This window comes from Rhopilema esculentum, chromosome 20 (assembly GCF_057945365.1).
Source record: "Rhopilema esculentum isolate cy_ngs chromosome 20, ASM5794536v1, whole genome shotgun sequence".
NCBI classification, from domain to species: Eukaryota; Metazoa; Cnidaria; class Scyphozoa; order Rhizostomeae; family Rhizostomatidae; genus Rhopilema; species Rhopilema esculentum.
In genome coordinates this window covers 7872033-7895352 of record NC_142834.1, presented here as the reverse complement: position 1 = coordinate 7895352, position 23320 = coordinate 7872033, and the positions used below count along the sequence as shown (strand labels likewise).

At 37.8% G+C, this 23320-nt stretch overlaps 2 protein-coding genes across 3 annotated transcripts; one reads left to right on the top strand and one right to left on the bottom strand.

Moving 5' to 3' along the window:
* Positions 1–3749: 3749 nt before the first annotated feature.
* Positions 3750–8347, bottom strand: LOC135687446 (uncharacterized). Of its 2 annotated transcripts, XM_065204003.2 has the most exons (3): positions 6792–8346; positions 4343–5259; positions 3750–3844 (listed from the first exon to the last, which is right to left on the bottom strand). In XM_065204003.2, the coding sequence occupies exons 1-3, from the start codon at positions 7513–7515 to the stop codon at positions 3842–3844; spliced, it is 1644 nt and encodes a 547-aa protein (XP_065060075.2). In that variant the 5' UTR covers positions 7516–8346; the 3' UTR covers positions 3750–3841. The 2 variants fall into 2 exon arrangements, with proteins under 2 accessions (XP_065060075.2, XP_065060074.2); XM_065204002.2 differs by lacking the exon at positions 3750–3844 and having other exon boundaries at positions 3958–5259; positions 6792–8347.
* Positions 8348–11086: 2739 nt separating this feature from the next.
* Positions 11087–22689, top strand: LOC135687444 (uncharacterized). Its single transcript, XM_065204000.2, has 8 exons — positions 11087–11876; positions 14722–15109; positions 15617–15788; positions 16261–16540; positions 17362–17595; positions 19192–19446; positions 21085–21270; positions 21574–22689. The coding sequence occupies exons 1-8, from the start codon at positions 11412–11414 to the stop codon at positions 22030–22032; spliced, it is 2439 nt and encodes an 812-aa protein (XP_065060072.2). The 5' UTR covers positions 11087–11411; the 3' UTR covers positions 22033–22689.
* Positions 22690–23320: the final 631 nt, after the last annotated feature.

Genomic DNA, 23320 nt, shown 5'->3' with positions numbered 1-23320 from the left:
ATTTCGGTTGCTCCGTAAGGAATTTAAACATTTTAGACACCAAAGTACAAAGTCAGTATCTCTGAATTCACCATAACAAAAGCCCTCAAGCCATTTTTTATTGGAAATATTTTACGGGTACACCTATCATCAAAGCTCAATTTTCGTGTTTTCATTATCATGGATATTGTTCAGAAATAGAAGAAATTCGAATTTTTTTTGCAATTCATATCTTATTACAATTCCTTGATAAATTTTCTATTATTTCCCGCTTGAACTGTAGGCTTAAAGCTTTCTGTTATTTGTTACAGCCATTTGAATTTTTTAGTTAATTGACTTTGGCGGCTGTACGGCCATTTTTTGGCGAAGGGTGCAATATTTTCGGACCGTAAGTGTAAAAACTTCAGGGAATAACTTCCTATGAATGTATGATTAAATTTTCATACATTTGGAAAAGAAAGTATTGCTTGATTTTTCTCAACATCGTATTCCGAGATGCCATATCCTTCATGCTTTGATTTATGATGGTTCAAAAATTGTCAGTGTTCCATGGGCTCCGAGGCAGGATGAAAAGGGGGGAAATTTAGGAAAATTTAGCAATCATAACAAAAGATATTGAAAAAAGCTCTCTTGTTTTAGCAGCAGGAGGTATATTTTCAAGTCTTCTTGAGGCTAATTGTTAAGGTGACAATGTTCACACATCAGTGTGAACATTATCACTCCCCAAGCTTCCTCCAAAAAGTTATTTTTCAAACTGTGCTTGGATTGGACAGGCCTTTATTGAAACTTCAGAAACTGTTGTTGGGAGCAATAAAAACCATGTTAGCACTGAAGATACCTGTTGCAAATTTTGTGCCCACTAGACATACAAAATGTAGATTTGAATCCAGTGGCGTCACTACAGGGTGGACTGGGGTGGACATGACAAACTCAATGGCAGTACCAGAAGAAAACATTGTATATTCTTTACCAGATGCATATTGTCCCCATGGCCAAACACAGGAGGCAAATCACTACTTAAAATCACTTTCCTAAAAAGTTTCACCCCTAGGACAACTGCTTTTCTTTCGGCTAAGAGAAATAACCATGAAACGAGGAAGGCAGAATTGACTATCTTAATTTCCCCTTTCTCGTGCATTCAGTAATCAGGCATAAACTTATCAAAAAGCCATTACCTAAAGGCAGAAGGTAAAATGCTGGGAAATATGTTCTAGGTGATTCTACCCGTCAGAATCAACTAAAATGTAATATACGTTGTTTATATCTAACGTTTTTGACTTAGAAAGCAGCGTGACAAGACAAATGTTTATTTCCTTCTTTCCTAAATATATTTGCATGTAAAATCATGTATATGTCCATTATATAATAATTTTAAAAGGGATCATGACATTTCAAAGAGCATATGAAGACATGAACCTAAAAGATGATAAAAGACCTCAAAATTTTCATTCAAAGCAATTTTTGGCTTGAATTTCTTTTGGCCATTTCGGGACTTTATTGTTGGGAGACTGCAGTGACAATGTTGAAAGCGCTCCATTGTATATCCTAGTAGAGCTTGTAGCTGTGATTTACACCATGGCTCCTCGCTCATTTTATCGAAAACTATCACCTTTCTTAAAACCAAGCTGTGGAGCTAAGCCTTAGCTATAAGTTTCTGAGTTCTTCACAAATTGAATATCCAAAAGACTATATGTGAAGAAGTAAGTTGTTCGTCACGCCAAAAACGTCTTCTATATAAGAATTGAACGTGCACATATACGGAAATAATCTTATTTTAAAATCTTTGTAAAAAATTATCAAAAATGAGACTCGTTGCAAAAGGACCTTATTCTACTTTCATTGAACAATGTCATTGAACTTGTAGCATCACGTGTGACATTAAAAGCACTGCAAACGAACACGTTATTGTATATGAATCGCAATGTTAAAGTAGTTCAAGTAAAGGGTTACTGGAAAGATTCAATGATTAAAGAACAGGAAATGATTTAGGGTCACTGGTAAAGGTTAAGCTCGGCCAGCCTTTGGCCATTCAAGCAATTGATATCATATAATGAGTGAAAGCAAGCCCTGCCATGACAAAGATGAAAAATGTTCTATAAAAAGAAAAAGCACTACCGCAAACACTACCATAAGCGGCGAATTCCGTACTGCTGAAACAGAAGCTGTGATAACGACAAGTATGACGTGTTTTAGGGAACAACTTTCAAAAATTGCCTTGTTGACAAATTGCATCTTTATAGCAGTGCAAAATGTTTTCATAATAATATCAACTTTTCAATGCTGGTACAATACTATTGAAACAGGGGAAAGAAATTTTGAGAGAGAGTAACCTGGAACCTGGTATTCCTTCGGTAAAATTGTTTGGTAAAATTTTAAAAAAGGAGCCAGGGTCCAGAACTAATTGGAGCTGTAAAAACGTCATTTCATTTGTTCATCCTTGCAGTCTGTAAAAATACTGCTTAAAGATAAAAGAATTAAAAACGGAAGTCGACAAAAAGCCGCTTTGCATACGGTTTGAAGGATTTCCTATATGTTTAGTTGAGTATGTTTAGCAATAGCAACTAATGCCAAAATCTGGCATTTTTGTTTCGTTTACATCAGAGCCATTTTTCTACACTTGCAAGCAGCTCTAAAGAGGTTTGGGGCCGATATCCGAAAATGAGATATCTTTCCCCTTAAAGTTGCTTTTAAGTGATATAGCACATTGCTAGTCTAATAGCATTGAAGAATTTGAAGGAAAGCGTTGATAAAACCAGGCAAGGGACAATATGCCTCTTGGTTCACAATATGCACAATTTGGTGTGATACAAAGAGCAATTTGTACCAGTTAACGTGCCAACAATTTTTAAGAAAAAGGCAAAACTCTAATCGCATTGTCCAAAATTAGGCTTTAGTTGCGTTTTAGAATGCAGCAATGTTCTAAAATTCTTCATCTGTAAACAATTCTTTAAGAAGCTTGCTTGAAGCGGAAATTTTCTCTATTTTGTGTTAGAAAAGAAGCAACAAAGGTAATATCTGAACGAAATTTGAATTAATCATTAAAGTTGTTCTGAAAATGCTCTGTCATTAGCGATTATTATCACTTGTTCGAATTAGGTTGAGTAAACCATAAAAAAGCACAAGAAAATATCATGCTTCTCCTTCGATATCATAGATTTCAGAAACAAAGTTGATTATCAATGGTAATAAAGTAAAGTCTACTCAATTACCATCCGATTAATTGCACAAATACAAAGTCCTGCTGAAATGTTCAAATAGTTTGATTATTTCAGTAATTGGACTAGTGGCGGAATCACAGGGTTCAACTTGAACAACTTCCTCCTTTCACCCTACAGAGCTGAGCTCAACTTTGCACCCCTCTTTTTCTTTAAAATAATATCAGGGCCACCATCAGGTGAGCAAGACCCTGAGGCAAAGAGCAGGGCCAGGCCCTCAGGCGCCAAAAATTTCGAGACCACACCCTTTTATAGGTGAAGTTCCGTTTGACTTTATTTTTACTGGTGCCCTTAAGGACCCAGGCCCCGTTTCCCCGGCTGCCCCCTCTATTCGGAGGTCTTGAAGGTATCCTAAATCGTAAATAGAAGGCTTAAGAATTCATACCTTTGTAATGGAAACCTGTATCTACAATCAATCTTAACGCTCGCCATATCTGCAGCTTCAGCATGCCGTATTTCTGCAGTGGATAGACTTGATATATATCTGTGCCTTGGGCAAGCACAGGATTCTCTGCATATAAACCCCATCCCTCTGTATACGCCGCTGTATAGTAGGTCTCAGAATGCAACCAGTCGATTTCGTCTTCTTCTGAATCAGCTGATGATGAGAAATGTTCAGCAAAACCCTGGATCTGTGAAGAGAAAGATTACTGTTGTTCTGTGTTAGTGCTCAATGTCAAAAAGACACAGATAGAATCTATACACTCTTCATTGTGGTTAAAAAATGACTGTTGATTAATGGTAGTCAACAATGAAAGAAAATTTCACCGAGGGTACGTGGATTCCTAGGACAGCAAGATTGAGGCCCCCTACTTTCTAACAAAGGGTAGGATTGAAGCCTCTCTCCCTCTTTTTATGTTCTGTAGGTATTCCTTCACACTGAAGAAACACATATTGCCGTATGTAAAGCATTCAAGTGAAAAAGAGCTAGCACAATGAGCGAAGCTAAAAAAGTTACTAGATACAGTTTGGGGGTCGCAATAGTCACGCTGCACTTGAAAGAAAAAAATAAATGGAACTAGGACTTAGCTCTACTACGTCTTGAAAGGACGCATGTCTTAATGTGTGCATGGTTTTCTATTTCCACGCTTTATCTTAGAAGTAGCTAATCACGTTATGTTGAAAAAGTAATGTTCCATGAATGATACCTGAGTATGGTGGCCTGGCCTAGCCTCGTGCCCAGCGATAGAGATTGCGGCATACCGAGGTCCTGGTGGAGTAAGGAAAAATGGTAGCTTGTAGTAACAAGGTCTTCTGCATCTCGCTCCAGCGGCACTGAAACTTTGGTGCCCAACTGACGGGTTGAACACGGCAACCATCCTTACTGGGCAATTTGCCGTAGATGCCTTTGGTCCTGTCTGGTAGAACATATTTACAATTTTTGCGTGCAAGGTGGCCATAATCGCTTCTACCTCACCAAACCAGTTCATCATGGACTGGTATCTGACAGGACAGTACTTTTTAGCTGTTTCCAAGCTTTGACACTTCTGGAAGGCATCCCTGCCGGATTCGTTTGCAGGAATGGGCGTGGCATTGAAGTAGCTCATCGGGCTGTCCACGAATTCTGCTTTGAATCTAGCTGCTGCTTTTACGCTGTCACTTTCTTTGGTATATGCTTTAGCTATTTCCAAAGCTTGTGGATACAAAGAATCAAGCATTCGTTTCCCTAGGTCGTATATCTCATTTGCTTTCATACTGTTTGTAGTAAAATATGGCAGTATCATTTCATAAGCTTTAGGCCCATTCAGTGCCTCACCAGTTGGCAGTTTTTTCAGTGTTGGTTGCTGTTTATCTTCACGTTGATCCAGCCATACGTAGTCAACAGGGAGTGAAGCAAGGCCACTGACTTTATCATCTGGTATGCAATGCCTGCTGTAGTTGAGTTTCACATAATCAATGAACGCTTTGATTGGCTTTCCCAGGTCGTTTAGCAAGGCTGCATTTAATGACCCCTCCACTGTCTTGCCATATTTTGATCTCCAAGCTCCTTGTACAGATGAGTCAAGCTTCTTAAGGTAGTCTTTGTGCTTTATACCATTCTTAATAAAGGTTTCTTCGTAAATGGCTGAAAAATAAGCGCTTTCTAGGAAAACAGTACGGTAGGGAGGATTAAAAAATTAGGAGGGGGGCATTGGTTGAGAATAATAAGAACAAAGGGGATATTTTTATTGGAAACCAGGGATCTTTATAATATAGAAAAGTAAAGGGTCTCAAGTCTTCTGAAAAATGTAGCAATTGGATTGGCACTGGCCAAAAAGGACAATGATGACAGAGGCCTTTTGTCCCACATTGGACCAATATGCACTTTTTCTAAAACAAAGTGCGTTTTTGTTTTGGCGTTAAAGGAGAAAAGGGTTTACACAGCTCTTCAATTTATCGAAGATTCACTTACTAAGGCCTTCAATAACCTCCGATTGCTAATAAAGGAAAACATGGTTGTGTTACCCTTTGTTTGTTTGTTTGTTTGTTTGTTGTGGTTGTTTATTCCAAGGGACATTTTCATCCTCAAGTAACTGTTCATAACTAATTATCGGATGTCTTGATTTTTCCTTGATACATTCGTGATTTTATTTTCATTACACTCTTTTTTTATTAGAACAATTTTATAAGAACACAATTTAAGAACAAGCTGAGGCTGAGCTTCTGCAAAATGCAATTTCGAACAACGTTCTTTCTCAAAATCGAGGATTTTTAGCGATGTGTGGGTGCCTTTTCGGTGAGTATTCAAGTTTGTCAGCAAATTAAGGCTGTCTCACTCACTTTGTTGGCAAATGAGGCCTGAACACCACCCTAGAGCGAAAAAAGCTAGCACTCCCACTGCTTACAGCCTATTAGATTATGAACAATTAAGAACAATCCTAAGATTTTCGAAAAAATTAAGAACAGTCAGCCAGAACTTAAATTTACTGGTTCTTATAAAAAAAGAGTGTATTGTGTTAAAGTGGTTTGCAACGAGTTGTTTACTGTATTTAATTAAGCAATGTCTCCGTTGCGTGTTAAGGTCATATATTTTTCTTTAAGTCCTATTGTTACTGTCGACGCCTATTCATGTGAAGGTGTTTGCCTGTCAACATTTTGTGTTAGGTTCGTATTGTCGGTTAATTAGTTTCTGTTTATTGCGTTGATCACGTATTAGTTCATAGCGAAAACATCAAGCAATCAAGATCTTTTGCGTGCTGCGTCCTAGCCCATCTGTTATTTTATTTACACTCATTTTTATAATAATACTATAAATTTTAGTCCAGTCTCGATATTCTTAAGAAATTTTTCTTTTCGAGCCTGAATGAATTCTTAAAGTATTCTTTTTTTTCTCAAATTTTATATGATTTCAAAGGAACATTTGCCGCCCAAAGAAACTAGGCTTTTTGAAGAAACGAGAAAAAACGAGACACGCAACTGCTGAAAAATAAGAAAAAATTTTGCTAGTTGCGACTGAGAAATATTCTTAAAATTCGTGTAAACAAAACTCTTTTAGAAAAGAATGTATTGATTATAAAACGTAGAATGTAGCCTTCAAAAACTATATGATATGCAATAAATAATATATAACATAAAATATACAATATATACATATGATATATAAGTATAAAAAGATACCTGTTTCGGTATTTGCAGAGATTTCTGGAAATTTGCTTGATAACGAGTTCAACCCAGATTTGCAATCTTTGACTGAGCGTACCATCCCCGCTTTTACCCCGTATTTCATATTATCTACATACTGCTCTAAGGCATTTCCATGCTTTTGTATAACTCTAATCACGAATTCTAGGTCTTCAATGCTTTTTGGTTGAAATCCATTTGTTTTTGTATTGAAATGTGCACCAAGATCAGAGCCAATCTTGCAAATTGGTTGCCAGCAAAAGTAGTTTGGCCCCATCATCCAATCGCCGGCGTAATAATTCTCATCATATGGGGTGCCAAAGTTGCTTTGAAGATAATGCTTTACCTTCGCCAATGCCCTGCCTTCTCGAAGCGGGATGCTTCTCAAATCAAATTTTATGTGGTCTATCTCTTCGTAAAGTTTTCTTGCTATATCTGTTCGCATCTTGATCGCACGTGGGCTTGGGTCATAGGCGGTGAAGAATATTCTTATATCAGCGACTGTAGTTTTAGGCATGTAAACGATCTTATTCGGGTATAGCTCATAGTAAGTTTTCTGAACCTTTTTTATAAAAGCCATAAGTTGTGGGCTGCTGCTTCGCTGCGAATTTTCTGTCGGTAGACAGTTATTTTCATGATTTTGCTTAATGATGCCAGCTATCAGGAGCACAACACCAACAATGCCGACTGAGAAAGCAAGTTTATAGATTGTTCCGTTCATTTTGGAGATTTAGAAGCAGTTCGAATGTCCTCACTTTAATAAAAACATCGAGTCTGGGTAAATAGGCCTACTCTATAGGGGGCGATTGGGTTTCGGCGTGATCTTTGTTGTTTTTATGTGATATCGGCATCCGTTGTTGACAACTTGGTAATGATAAAAATTCTTTTGTTAATCAATACAAAGCGAGATCATGTGACCAGTTCCAGGTCAGCCAATAGTTACCCTGGGTACTAGACTCACTATCCATACACTCTTTTTTTATAAGAACCAGTAAATTTAAGTTCAGGCCGAATGTTCTTAATTTTTTCGAAAATCTGAAGCTGGATTGTTCTTAATTTGATCTTAACTAAAGAGGGTGTAAGCAGTGCTATTGCTAGCTTTTTCGCTCTAAGGAGGGGTTCAGGCCTCATTTGCTAACAAAGTGACAAATTAGGGCTGAGACAGCCCTAATTTGCTGACAAATTTGAATATTCACCGAAAAAGCACCCACAAATTCGCTAAAAATCCTATTTTTAGAATTTTTGAATTTGGATCCCATAACCTGAAAGAACATCATGAAGAACCTCTAAATGTGCAGAAATAGTCAATTGTGTTACGAATTGGCAGAGATATGGCCAGGGGCGCCTGCACAAGATTAAGGCAGGAAGGGCAGTGCCGGTGCTCAGGGCAAATAGTAGAATTTATTCCACTACCATAATCAGTTATTTGTAAAGGGTGGGGGAGTGCAAAATAAAATATTTTCATGGATCTGTTCCACCTCTACAGCAGGGATTTTTTCAACCATAGGCTCTAAACATAGGCATAATGTGGACAAAATTCTCCATGCAAGTGGGTATTAAATAGCCTTGTCATTATGCGAAAGTTTTGATTTTATAAGAATCATGGCAGTTATAAATGTGCTGGCTGTGAAACTTTGATTGTCTGCTTAGCCTCAATACCCCATGGTTGCGGAATCATTGATAATTGAGAGTGTAAAAAGGAAAATAATAATCACAAGAATAAAATGTAAATAAAATAATTGTTTACTTCAATGTGTTTTTTATATTAAGGCATAGAATAAGGATAACAACCTTGTTGTAATGATGGATAAATAAAACACCGTTGGTTTTTGAAGTTGATTGTCGTCAGCTATCAAGAACCATCAGCGAAAAAAGAGAGACTTCTCTATTTTTTGAATTTCTAATGGAAATTAACATTTGAGAGTGGCTAAACTAGTCATCAATGATCTACAAGATTCTATAACCTTTTTTAAGTGTGAATAGTCCTGGACGAGGGCAAGAGAGGCAGCTGCCTCTCCAGGGTAGGCGCCCCTGGACATGTGTATTGGCTCTTTCCCCATCAAACCTCTGTATTTTGGTATCTGTTCATAACTTTATGAACAGAGCCAAAACAACAGTGATACGTTAGCAAACCTGAAATCTTTCATTGACCGTTTTTCAACCGATTTTAAACATATTTTAAACATAATGTTTCACATTTGAAAGTATTTTATGGCGATCTCTTATGTCTTGTAGTTAAAAATTCAGATATTCTAAAAATAGTTTTTGGTGACATCACACTTTAGAACTCTATAAGCGTTTGGAAGATAACATCATCGATTTCAACGGCGCATGTGCATACGATTAAAACAAAGACTAGTTCGTTTTCCCACCATGAGTTTGGAGCAGCAACTAGGCGCGTGACCCAACATTCTGAGGAAGAAAGAATGCGCACAGGCTAGGTTTTCATCACTTGTGGTACAGCTGTGATATACAATCAACACTCTCCTCCACAGAGGCTATTGGGGAGGGAGATGGGAAGTGACAAAAGGATAGGATCAAGGACCCGGAACATATCACAGATTAAGAGGCCTTAAACGTTTTAGGGGGCTAATAATGCTAAAATCCAATGTATGGTAGAGTATGTAAATAATTTTGCTTCTGTAAAACTCGTGGCCACCTACTTCACCTTTGACATCTATTTTCCATGCCGCTCCGTCGGGATCATTGGATTATTCTTAGCATCCTGCTAGGTATAGCGCTGCATCAGTATTTTCAAACTGGTTAAGGTGAGGTTACGGGAAACAGGGCTCCCGGGCCGCTAAAAGCTAAAACATTTTGGACTAGAATATTATTATTCGATAAAAATATTTTGCTTCTTGAAAAACGGACGCTTGTATGCTGGCTCTTGAAAAGGCATTCGGATCGCAAAATACACTTCCAGATAGCAGCATAGCTAGCGATTAGGTGAATTTTGTTACTACAGAAAAGAAAAAAGCTAGTGAGTTTTCAACCCATACATACTTAACGCAAAATTACAAAAAATGTGCCATGGAATTATGAGCAGCTATTCTCTAATTTCTAAGAACACAATTTTTGAGAACATCAATAATCGAAGATGCTCAACCTCAGATGACAAATTAGAAAGAGCAATGCGCTTTTTTAAAATGTTAACTCATGCTAGCAAAACATATCAGACTCTATCAGCCAACCACGCAAATTGAGAACACCGAGCTTCTAAAGAACCTATCTGGTTCTTATGAAAAACGTGTCTTATGTTTCGCTTGATAATAAAATATGCCGCATTGGTTAATTCTCCAAGGCTGCAAGTCTGGTCGGCGTACCCAGTACAAAATATTTCTGTCCAAAGCTGACACATAGAGCCACGTTTCTTTTCCCAGCATTTAAGTTTTTTCTTATGCCCTCTGAACATTTTTTTGCACTTTCGTTTACTGGCAGAGAGTAAACAACACATTTGAAATTAATTAAATAGCTTGACTGCAGATTTAATTACTTGTCAACTCCCACAATAATTTTAAACGGCCGGAGGCTGCATTGTTTCGATTAAAACTAATCAGAACTGGAAATCAGAAAAAACAAGTTCATATGAACTGCCCCAGTGATGGTTAAAGGGGCGTGGTTCACATCATCACCTCACGTTCTACCACGGGGCCTACCAGCTGACAAAAACATTTTGACTCTACGTTTCCATACAATTAAGAACATCTCTAATTTGTTTCTTTTGTAATCAAAATAAAACATGATTAATTACCTTTTGTTGGTATTGCATGTATCCCGTGTCCAAGTCTTTTTAACGATTAGAGTCAGTCTAGCATGGAGTTATAAGTACAACTCGAAACCGTGCGAGGAAGTTGAAAAGTCTTTGCATGAGGCAAGAAATTGTGGTGGAAAATATTCAACATGTCATGATTTCGTGATTGGCCAATATTCACGTGGAACCGGAGAGTAGGTTTTGTGAAGATATTTACAATCTTGACGCATTGATCATTACTTAAGTAAATGTGAAAACATGATAGATGAAACGGAAATTTGATATACTGTTATAGCCATTATGGCTAAGTCATACTCTACGCTTTTTAGATACATCCACTTTTAGATTTATTTAGATGTTTAAGGTAACTTTATCGTTTGAGGTGCACGATGAGTGCAATAACAATCCAATAAAAACAATTGAATGAAGGTGTTTTAGTTCTTGGATCAGGACTTCCGCAAAATTACAATTATTTTTTCATTTGTAGAGTCACTAAAGTATTTAAAGATAGCTCTAATGGTTTTTAATCGAAATTCTCTAGATCGTGCAAATACCTTGTAAATCAAAGTATTTCTGCGAAGAGGAAGAGGATTGAAAAACCTGGTGTTCATGGCAATGCAAACAAAGGCATCTCGATTCTCGCCAGGACTCCCATTATGATTGTTATTCGCCAAACATTCACATAAACGGCACCCTTTGGACTCTGTTGTCCTCGATCAACGTGTTTCCTGAAACACAGTTTAAGGGGTCTCCCTTTGTTGTGTTTGCTGTGCCATTCTTAGGACAGACGCCGCAGCGAAGGTGCCAGTGCCATTATCCGCTCGCCCGTTCGCAGTTTCACAAGGAGTTGGTCGATTCATAACGATATGGAAAATGCGTCATCGAAGTCCGAGTTGGTGGATGAAGAGGGAAGGAAGTTTGGGGTCACTTTCGGAGGAAAGTCGAAGAGCGGTTGGCGAACGAGCTTTTTCATAATCGGTGTAATATGTTTTATTGCGATTGCATGTTTATGTGCAGGAATAGTATTGCTCGCAAAGACAAAGAGCTGTAAAGATGACAGCAAGGCAGGCACCAGCTCAGCCGCCACTGGCAAATCGACATTAAAGGAACAGTGTAAATTTTCAGATGAGGCAAAGAGAATAGGACTTGAGACATTTCTGAAGAAAGTTAAAGATACCTATTACAGGGTTCATCCTGAAAATGCTGCATGGCACCCAGACGCAACTACAGACCGTATTCGAAAAGAATACCGGGCGTATGACCCAACACCTGCAAAAATCAAAGAGAGAACGGATGCAGCGATTACCCTGCTCGACGAAATCAATGCCAAGGTAATTGTAATCGTAAATGTATTACTTTGTGTTTTTGCAATTGATGACAGGTTTCTTGGAAAGAGACGACACATGTTGTTGAGATTTGTGAAAGCAGCTTGAGATCTGCGATTTATAGCGGAAGTTGTGGTATGAATGGTAGGATATGGCGAGAAACCAACTCTCTCGGGTAAAGTTATGCCGCCAACCAAGGAAACAAGTCACATTTTGTTCATTTTTATGTCTGCTGAGTTCTCTTTAGGTACAGGATACTATTGACATTAAAATCTGAAACTTGAGCTAATTACATGTATGATTGCATCCTTTTACGAAATGTTTAAATAATTTATGTTGTTTGAACTGCGCCAGGGAGACCTTTTTCTGTCAAAAAACGAATAGATCATTTCGACTTGTAAATGACTTCCGCGGCGTAACCACCATTTTTATATTTCAAGAAATGACTATGAAAGATCGATTACTATCGAAAATAAGGTCAGGCCTATAAAGTTTGGAAACGCATGGCTTTCTGGATGCTGTGATGTGGTAATTTGTAGGTCTTTCAAGTTTATCCTAGGCATGGAAATTTAAAAAATCATCCTCAACTTACCCACCAGAGAAGCAACGTCCACTACACTACGCTCCTTGGCGTCTGGTAGCCCTATCCGGCGCCGGGGTTGTTTGTCAATTTTTGGTCGACATAGAAATATCGGGTCCCTTTTTCAAGTGAAACTTAACAAAAAATTTCATCTACTATATGAAGAAATTTAAAAAAAATAATTTTTTGGTTCCTGCATTAAATTTGGAAATTCGGATTTGTAGGTCTTGTGGATTTTTTTCAACACGTGGAAAGATTTAAAAATTTCTTATCTCCGTAAACAGCATTAATTATTTGAATCCTCAATTCTATGAATAATTAAACATTCAGAGTATAAAGGATAATATGACTATAAATTACTATTACTGTTTGAAAATGTGTCCCTTTTCAGACAAGAAGTCTAAAAATTCCTTAGACTTTTGGCTCATAAGTCAAGAAACATCGAAGCTAGCACCGGTCCACTGTTTCTTTGGCAGACATTGGCCCTAAACTTTGTCTAGAAAGGACACCCCACACCTATACATCTAAGAACAAGGCAGTAGAACATGGAAAGGGGGCATTGTAGGTGGATTGAGAAAATATTTATTACGCTCTTTTTTATAAGAACCAGTAAATTTGAGTTCAGGCTGACTGTCCCTAAGTTTTTCGAAAATCTGAGGCTGGATTGTTCTTAATTTGTTCTTGAATTGATAGGATGTGAGCATTGCGATTGCTAGCTTCTTCGCTCTAGGGAGGTGCTTAGGACTTATTTGCCAACAAAGTGAGTGAGACAACTTTCATTTGCCAACAAGTTTGAATATTCACCGAAAAAGCACCCGCACATGGCTAAAAGTCCTCGTTTTTGAGATAAAAAGTTGTTCAAAATTGCATTTTTAAGTAGTTCAGCCTCAGGTTGTTCTTAATTGGTTTTAACTTTTGACTAGTTTTGAGGCTCATGTCCTTATAAAATTGTTTATACAAAAAAAGTGTAGTGAAGTATAATAAAAGAGAAGAAAATAAGCAAGGGTAAACAAGGGTGATATAACAACCCCCTCCGACCTCCCCCAACTATATCTTGGTGGCTTTTCATCCCTTCAATCCCAGTCCTGCCCACGACTTGATCATTTTTTATTCTTGCTGATGAGTTCATAGCTAACCCCTTCTTTCGAACAAATATTCAGGAATAGATCAGTTTACTTTCCTTCTGGACTTGAAGTATTTTAAATTCAGAAACGATGGCATAATTTCGTCGCTTGTAAAACTGATCATGTACCAAATGAGAGCACCAAATTCTAGAGACACGTGCCTTGCATTGCGTTAGCCTTTTGCTCAGCTGATTACCTGTAAAAAACATTATGCATTAACCGTAATTTTCTTTTACCTTTAGTTATTTTCTGCTAGTTATTTTTTAGTTATTTTCTTTTGTTCACTTCACTTTCGAAACTATGCCCTTGTTTAGTTTCGAAACTTTTTGAAACGTTTATGATTTGCAGGTAGCAACTAGCAATAAAGTTCTTATGTGTGACGTCAAAAATATTATCATAGAGCTTTTAACTTGAATAATCCAATTGAATGTGTACGTTGCATGTGGTAGCTACGTCATCCAAAATAATGATAATATAGTTAGCAAATAAATTGAGTACCAGAATGAAAATATAATAGTTTGATTGTTAACAGACCTGTCAACTCTCCCGGTTTTGCCGGGAGACTCCAGGTTTCGCTTGCTTTCTCCCGGTCTCCCGGTTTTTTATGATTTTCTCCCTGCTTTCCCTTGTCTTTCAGCAAAGGTTTTCTTATAACAAAAATGATTGAAATGACTTTCTTCGGGACAAAGTTTTTGTCAGTTTTTTCAAATTAACGAAAACCCATTAGGAAGACGCTACCCATGATAATTGTTTACTTAATGTTGTCTATAAATTCAACAAATTCCAGGGATCTCCCTGTTTTTGGCCAAATCTCCCTGTTTTTCTCAACAAAAAATCTGAAATTTCCAGGTTTTGAAAATTTTAGGTTGACAGGTCTGTGTTAAAAACACGACGTTTCGAGCATGTACTCGTTATCTCATTAGCTTTTAACTTAGACTACCTATCCTGATAGAACACCACATGACAGAGACCAAACCAGCTCGATATGTTATCGTTTGGGCGAGATATGGCCAATAAATGATACTAAGTTTTGATATGTAGAGAGTTTCCTAATTGTCTCCTAACTCTAGCACTGAATTCCTTAAGCTTTGTAAAGCTCTGCTCGTAAATTCAAACCAGTCTACTACATATCAATTTAACTTTACAGAAAGAAAACGCGAATTTGCTCAAGCCAAGAGAGTACAAGGCTCTTCTGCAAGTGAGGCATTACTTGAAGTATATGTACGGGACACCATATGACGAGAACTACTACGCTGGGGACTGGATGCTGGGGCCTAACTCCTTTTGCTGGCAACCAATCTGTAGCATTGGCTACGATATTTACAACAACATTGGTAATATGAAACCAAGAAATTACCAAGAGATCAATGACGTCATCAAGCACATAAAGGATATCAATGAAACCATATATCAGTACATTTCCAATATGAAACTTGGTATTAGAACTGGAATGGTTAGAACGCAGGTTGAATGTCGTGGTGGGCTAAACTCGATCAAGAAACAATATGAGCAAATAGCAGACAATGGAGAACAAGGTATGGCTATTTTGATTGTGCTTAGTTCTATTTACAGACGGCCACATGTACAAGAATTTTCAACTTCTAAATCATCACTGTAAAAATAGCAATCAAATCATCCTCTTACTTGTTTCTTTACGCAGACATCTACTAACTCACCCATTCAGTTTGAAGGACACCGATGAGTCAGAACAAGACAAACCAGCTTCTTTTCTGTTGAATTTAATCCAGATCTGGATTAAGGGAAAAGATCCTTCAAGTCAATGCATTTGTTTCTTGTAACCCCTGCCTATTGTTTAATTCACTTGTATCTAACGACGATCGAACTTATTCATTCGACCTTCTGCTGTCAATGTTCAATCGTTCTATGATTCAGAAACCTAAGTATGCAGGATTGACAGAGATGCCTTTGTGCCACATGTTTCTTAGTCGCATCATTACCTTTCAAGTTTTTGCAAGAACTACCTTTGGTATCCATACTGCCATAATATAGACATCTTTGATTTTTGAACTTTGTGTACGCAGGTGTACTAAAGATTTGGTTTACGAGGACAATACTCAATGCCGAAACATTTTTGGCCAAGTTGCCAAAAAGCACTCAGGACAAATGGCAATCAGACAAAGGAAAGAGTGTCAACCAGACATTTAGAGATGCTACTGTTACCTATATGGGAGCTGCATTAGACCGAATGCTTAAGTAAGTTGTTGTACTCTCTATCTTAGGATGAAGTGCCTGTCAACGCGCTGACTTTTTAATTCCTTTCCTTTCTAATTAATTCCTGGTAGTCTTTATTTTATTCGTTTAATGTTTAATTGGATGTCACCTCTTCCGCATTGGGGCAGCAAAGATAGCGAGATTGGGGAGAGGGGATAAAGGTGAGTTGAGCCATCCCAGCTTGCGAGTTTGGAGAAATTTTATTGACCACGCCCTTTGAGGTTATGCCATTAGCTTATTGCAGACTTGTGCTTTTCTCAGACACCAACAGTCTGCTCTTGTGAGGGGGGGGGGGTGGGGTGGGGGCTACCACTTGCCTCCTCGCTACGCTAGTGCTTGCTAGATTTCATAAACCCATTGAAGTCCAGTTGATATATGTGCGATTTGCAGTGACTAGTTCTTTTTGGCTTTTTTCTATTTGATAACATCTATGTTTTGAATATTTTTTCCCCAGGTATATAGAGAATGAGCATTTCAATCACTGTAGACCAGACAACGGTGGTCCTGGGGGCCTCTCTGGTTTGCCAGTCGATTATATTTACCTAAACGGAGTGGCTGACAAGAGCAAAGCAACAACCAAAGTCCTTCCAATAAAAAGCTCGACAGGCAAATACCCGGTCATCAATGGGAACCAATCTTACGAAAAGATCATGGGCTATTTTACCACTAAAGAAATAAGTCCCGACGATGTCCACAAATTAGGATGGGAAATGGTGAACAAGTTGTACCCGGAGGTATTTCTAACGCTCTATTAAATCTATTAAGAATCGGCTATTAATTGTTCATTTGTTTTTAATGAAAAGCTCGTTTTGTTCTATTAGGAGCAAACCTGCCCTGTGAATAAAAACCAAAATCAAGGTTAGGTTCGCAACTAAAATAGGTTTTTAATCTATGCTGTGAGAAGAAAAAATTAAGATTTCTGATATTTTATTACATTACAGAAATACCAAAAGGGTTGACAGCTCCATCTTTCAACTATTTTCAAATACGCCTACCTTTTGGCCATTTACTTTTCCTGTTTTGAGGATTTGTTCTACCTTTCCTTTCATTTGCAACTTCCATTTTTTATTTTTATTCATATTCCTCCATGTAGATTTTGTTATTTTCATTTTCTTTTTTGGTTCACCAAAGCGACGCCTGATCGACGCTCACTCTCAACTACGCGACTTTTTTAAATTGTCAACACTTTGCAATATTTCTAAAACGTTTTCCAAATGCTAAGAAAGTCTCATTCTTTTTAATAGTGGTTCAACATTTGCAAACAGTTATCAGAGCTTTTGATATGCTATAAATGAAATGACAAGTTTTTTCACATTTACGCAGACTTATGTCGGCCCTAAATCGCTTTCTGGCGTCATTATAAAAGCCTTAAGCCAAAATAACACCTCCACTTAGTTTAAACGCCCAAGACACAGATTAGCTTGACATTTATTCTTTAGAAAATTAAAAGGTATTGTTCCAAGACATTTAGCAGCCATTACAGCTCTTCTGATGACTGGATAAATTTTCCAGTTTTTTTTGTATGACGATTTTATAGTTGTATTTAAATTCTCAGGCAGTCAGTATTGCGAAAACAGTCTCAAATATCAACGATAATGAAACAAGAGCAGTAGAAGAGTTTCAAAAAGTTCTGAAGAATACTTCACGGAGTTTCTTCAATACAGAGGAAATTCCTCGCAACGAGAGTGAAGGAGATGCGTTTAAGCTCTGTAAGTCGATCGAAGGTGCAAAGAAGTATTGCCCTAACAGATGGAAGGCTATGGAGGCATGGTTTGCCTTTGCCAGAAAGGTACAGTGTACTTTGTTATTTATGAGGTACTTGCCGGAATAGCCTGATCATAGCAAGCCTGTTTCGTGATTAACTCACTCTTAAGGAGAACAAGATCTTTTGTAGATTTTATAGACAAGTTATTTCATTTAGTCTATAATTCACAAATGTTTTGCCCTTCTGACATCATCAATTTTGCACCAATAATTTAGAAACCTTTTGCAGCCTGCATTAAGTTGACTAGAAAAGTGATGGTGTGAATAGGAATCTTGCTCATTCATTGAAAGAACTAAGTTTCCAAGTGACTTTGTTATTGAAAATACAGATGTTACACCTTGTACACTTGGATAAGGAACATCTTGACAATAACCAGCAGCCTCTTTATTAGTATTTGTCTGAAGCACGTTTTCATTTGACTACACTTAGCATTCATAGTGGAAGCTGTGCCTTTTTGTTTTCTGATTAAGAATGGAGTTGTAAGAAATTCTACCCAGGTGCAATTCGCATTTGCCTTAAATAGCCAACGCAACAAATTTTTCAACGTAACACATCCGATTTTTTTCAACTTAAAATACCGACGATAACAAGCCACCATGGGCAGTCGACAGCTTGCAAGTAATGCCATATCATCTTCCCTATTGATTTCACGGTATGCTGCTTCAAAATCATACAAATAAGAAGTGACCCATTAAAGAATGATTTGACCTTGATTAAATTTATGGCAAATGTTAATTTATTTCATCATAGGTTATCTTGTTTGCTTCATTTTCGGTTATAAATGATTAAAGCCTTTAATTTTATGTCTACACAGAAACACGGTTTGTGTTTTGTGAAAATTTCTATGTTTTTAAAATTTCATTTTTCTTGACATTGATTTATTCATCATAATTCAAGCGGAAGCCGCACATCAGCTTCCCATTTAAAAACATGTTTAAAATTAACTAAAGGCCAATCTCCATTGGGCGAAATTTTTTCGCTTTTGCGCTGACGAAAGGCGAAAACTACATGGCACACAATCTCCAGCTCACCATAGCTTTGCGTGCCAAATAGAAAGCAAATATCTGCGTGCCAAAAGCAACCAAAAGAAAATAAAAGGCTTTGGGTACATAAATTCTATCAAGAGCTAGGAGCTTACAAAAATCTGGCTATAGATCTACAATTACATGACCACCAACTATTTTTTACTATTTTTCATTATTTTTCGTATGCAAAATTTGTTTTTGGTGGTTCCCTATCTAGTGAACGAATCGAAGTTTTGCAAACTAATAGATTCTAAGAGAGACTATGTGTGACTCTAAAACACCTTGTGGTATGAGCAATAGGATAAGCCCCACTGCTGTTGGTAGGACTATAAAAGAAACATGCATCGTACTTGTAACAAGAAATTTTGTTATTTCCTCATCCAACATGAAGCTGCTTTTGGACGCAGAAATTTTACTATATGTACATAGGACTTCAAATTCGCCGGCGACAGAGAAAAAAGTTCAAATGGAGATCTTAAATATTGGTGGAAATGTCTCTTCTCGTTGAATTTTTTTGACCTAGAAAAGTCTTTTCTCGTAAGATTTTATCTTTTTTCAACCTAGCAGTAAACATTAGGCCTTTTTTCATTTTCAGGCGATGGCCATGTTGGATCCAAAGACTATCGATATGTTTTACTTCAGTGGTGATAAACACACAACGCCCAACTGTCCTGTTGATTTGCGGCCGGACTTTATTCCAACGACAGCTGCTCAGAGCTACCAGAGTAGTGGCGTCAAATGCACGACCAACTCAATTTACAATATCCCGTTTTTCTTAAAGAACCTTGGACCAAAATACTCCGAATACTCCGTGAACGCACACGAAGCACGACCAGGGCATCATACCCAGGTAGAGTTTCTTTATAGACCAACTGGTTTGAATATGAAATCAACACTGCGTATCTAAAGGCATTAAAGTTGCCGTATTTCACTTTCATTTATGCTAGAGCTCACTCCAGTTTTTCTAATACCCTTACCACCAGTGCTCACCCTTTTCAAGTCTCCTTGTCTAGAGCACGAACTCAATCCCAACTCTTCCTTCCTTCCTATATCTTGTAAACTTTGGAATGTTCCACCCCCTTTCTGTTTCCCAGACTCTTACAACCTGTTTTTATTCAAAGCAAAAGTAAACAAACTTGGCCTTTTCTCTCTTGCTTCCTAACCCTTTCTCCCTTTCCCTTGTTAGGGCCTAGCTATAGACTCGTGAGCCTCTCCGTAAAATCATCAACCAAAGAAAACCACTTTGCTTTTCATTTTAAGTAAAGTATTCTAATTATTGCTTTTACGAGCATCACTATGAATTTAATCAATGAAGGGAAGATATGGGGGGATTCCTGCTGCACCTACTCGTCAGGGGGTTGCTGCTGCACATACGCGCCCTTCTGGTTACGCCACTGACGACTACCATATTTTACGAAAATCATCTACTCAGGAGATGTGAAATTACGTCTAATGGCCAGTTCAGGTGAATTCCCCGCAACTTTTGCGAAAGTGAGGCCCAGTTCATACGCCGCATTTCTGCCGAAGCGAATTAAATTGACAAATCTGAAAAAGTTTAAGTGTCAATTAAATGCGGCAAAAATACGGAGTCTGAAACCGAATAAGAATTTATCAATTTAATGCGGTAGAAATGCGGCAGCTCTGCCGCATTTGAATAATAATTTCAGCAGAAATGCGGCTTGGTTTTAGACGCCGTTTTTCTGCCCCAGCGAATTCAATGAAAGTTGTGATTGAAATTGATTTTGATTGATCGAAGAGTGATTAAATGGCAATACGCATGCGTATAGTTGTGCTGTGCCCGCCAAAATTTATAAATCTCATAGTCTTTGATATTGGCTGCCTTTCGATCGAAACTTCAATCGTTTTTGCGAGAAACCCATGAGTGGGAAAACCTAGCATACAGATTCTCACTGCTTGTCATCAACAATATAATTTGAAACCAAATCGACAATTTTGACTGCCAGAAGAAGATGTCTCAAATTTTTCTGACTAGCTCGTCTTCTTCGATTCTTCACAAACATGTTATTGTTATTCAGTAACGTATTAAAAATGGCCAAGAACTGATTTGTTGGCGCCATTTTGTCATGAAGAAATTTGAAAAGAGAATCACATCGGTGGCGCTGCGCAGGATTTTGCACCACATTAAATTCGACAGGGGTTAATAAAATTCGGCGTCTGAAACAAAACACAAACTTCAGGAAAATACTGTCGCATCTAATTGCACTTTAATTTGCTGCGGCAGAAATGCGGCGTATGAACTGGACCTGAATCACAGAATCAAGGAATCAGCAAATCAGTAAATTACCAAATCAAGGAACTAGCCAATCGGCGAACATGTAAGTATCGTGCATTCGCAGTGAACGAGAAATTTAAATCCTGTTCATGCGCAGAAGTGTGTTTGATGAGCCAGGCATCGAGAGCGAATCAAGTCAAAACTTACATTAAAGCGCCGCCCCGTTTGCATTAATATTTGTTATATGCCATGCAGGTTCAAGGGACTGCGGAGCATTTCTATGACCAGTGTGGTGGTGATATAAAGTGGCTAGATGATTCAACCTACTATACGGCATTCACTGAAGGCTGGGCATTATATGCAGAGAACCCATTGATTGCAAAGCAAACAGATGTCTACAATAACGAACCTATGCAGAAGTTTGGTATGCTCAAATGGCAGGTAAGCATCGATCATGTGCCCGTTTTTTCCTGCCCTTTCAAAGGTTTGTTTGCATAAATAGACATATACCTGTATTTCAGCGCTGAAAAAAATTAACATAAAGCTGTTTTTAACCAGTTCCCTTTTCTCTGCGGACGGAAGCTTGACGCTACCAAAGCCCGGACGCTACTGACGCCCGTAAAAGCGACTTCCTGTGGGGCACCTTACCCTTACGCCACTTGTAACAACAATAACGACGGCTGATAAGTTGGAACCAGGCTCTCTTTACCAAATAAATGTTATAATGTATAATTTTTTTAACAGATTTGGAGGGCACTCAGATTGGTTGTCGACACTGGGTTGCACTACAAAGGCTATACCAGACAACAAGCCATTGATTTATTTGGGAAGTACGCATGGGACAAATCGGACATTGCCACGAAAGAGGTACTACGCTATCAGAGCAACCCTGGACAAGCAACTGCCTACATGATTGGTCAGCTAGACATATGGAGGTATCGAAATGAAACCAAGAACGATTTAGGCGATAAGTTCTCTTTGAAGGAGTTCCATTTCCAGGCACTATCACAAGGATCTTCGCCACTTAGTTATTTAGAAAGTCATCTGAAGAAATACCGTGGTTGCAAGAAAGATCCGAAAAAAGAAGGCTGCGACCTCGTACTGAATCCTGCCAAGCAGGTTACTTCTTCGTCAAATACTGCAACGAAAAGTGAAAGCGATGCGCTTGACATAAAGTGGCCACAAAGAGTTCATCATATATAAATGTTTTAGTTCATATATTTGGGGTATAGGTTTAGCATAAATATTACGATGATTTGCCAATATATCATGAAAGATTCTACTCATTCTGCTATTAACTGTACATAGTCTATTCGTTCATGTAGCCTTTTTACACTTTGACTTTCATACCCAGTTGGTCTGCCTTAAATTACCACTGTCTTCCAATTAACTTCAGAGATCACAAACAAGTGAATATGTTAGCAAATACTTGTGAATGTCGGGATTTTCTCAGTCACTTTATTTCCATATTAAACCTTCCCTGGTTGCTTTTACTCGTGTTTGTACACCGTTAAATATTCTGTCCATGTAACTGCTTTTAGAACATTTTATGAATGATTGACGTTATTAATTAAAAAATCAGGTACTGGAAATCGCTAGAAAATAAGCACTACAAATCAAGACTATCTCGGTTTTGAACTGATCGAATTATTGTAACACACTTTTGGAACATATGAATATCTGCAGTGTGTGTAGAACAGTTTCTGCGAGCTACAGGTGAGCGCAGCGCGCTTATTCAGGCAATAAGTATCGATTACGTAATTTAATTATGAAATAATTTACTTCTTTAACCTTATGATTACCTGTATATGTTACTAGCGATAAACATGATGTTACTGTTTATTTTACAAAATGGTTATACTTCTAGCTCATTTTTTACTTGCTAAGTTCTGTCGATTGGGAAAGATGGACCTAACAGATGGGAAAGTAGAATGTGGGAAGATGGATGCTCATAAATATGTCAAAAAATCGATTGGCCATGAAAGCTTTCAGCATGCTATGGTCCAACGGTTTTTATATCTGGAACAGCCAACAAAAACTAAACCTAAAAAAGGCTTGCAACAAGACTCTACAATCTCGGAATAAACGTAATTCATTTCTTCACAGAAGGATGAGCTGAATTTTGGAACATCAGCTACCAGTATTCGTATTTATCTCGGCTTCAAAACAGTCTGGGTAGTTCTAAGTTGCTTGTTAACTGGACAAGAATACTTTGCTGCCAACTTCGGTGGATAAATCTGTCATGCCAGTTCTGTCGTTTCTATCGATGACGTTGCATATGTGTCAGCCCCAGCCTCCACAGAAGCGGCAAACATTAAAAAGTTTCCTTGTCATTATTATAAAAATTTCCTTGCATTTAAAATTTCTTCTTTCTCATTCCTCGAAACCTTTCATAAGATTAATCTTTCAAACCTTCGACCACACGAAATAGAAACTTCAGTTACTATATTCCTAACCTGAGACTATGGGTATTATAATATTGATAAGAGTA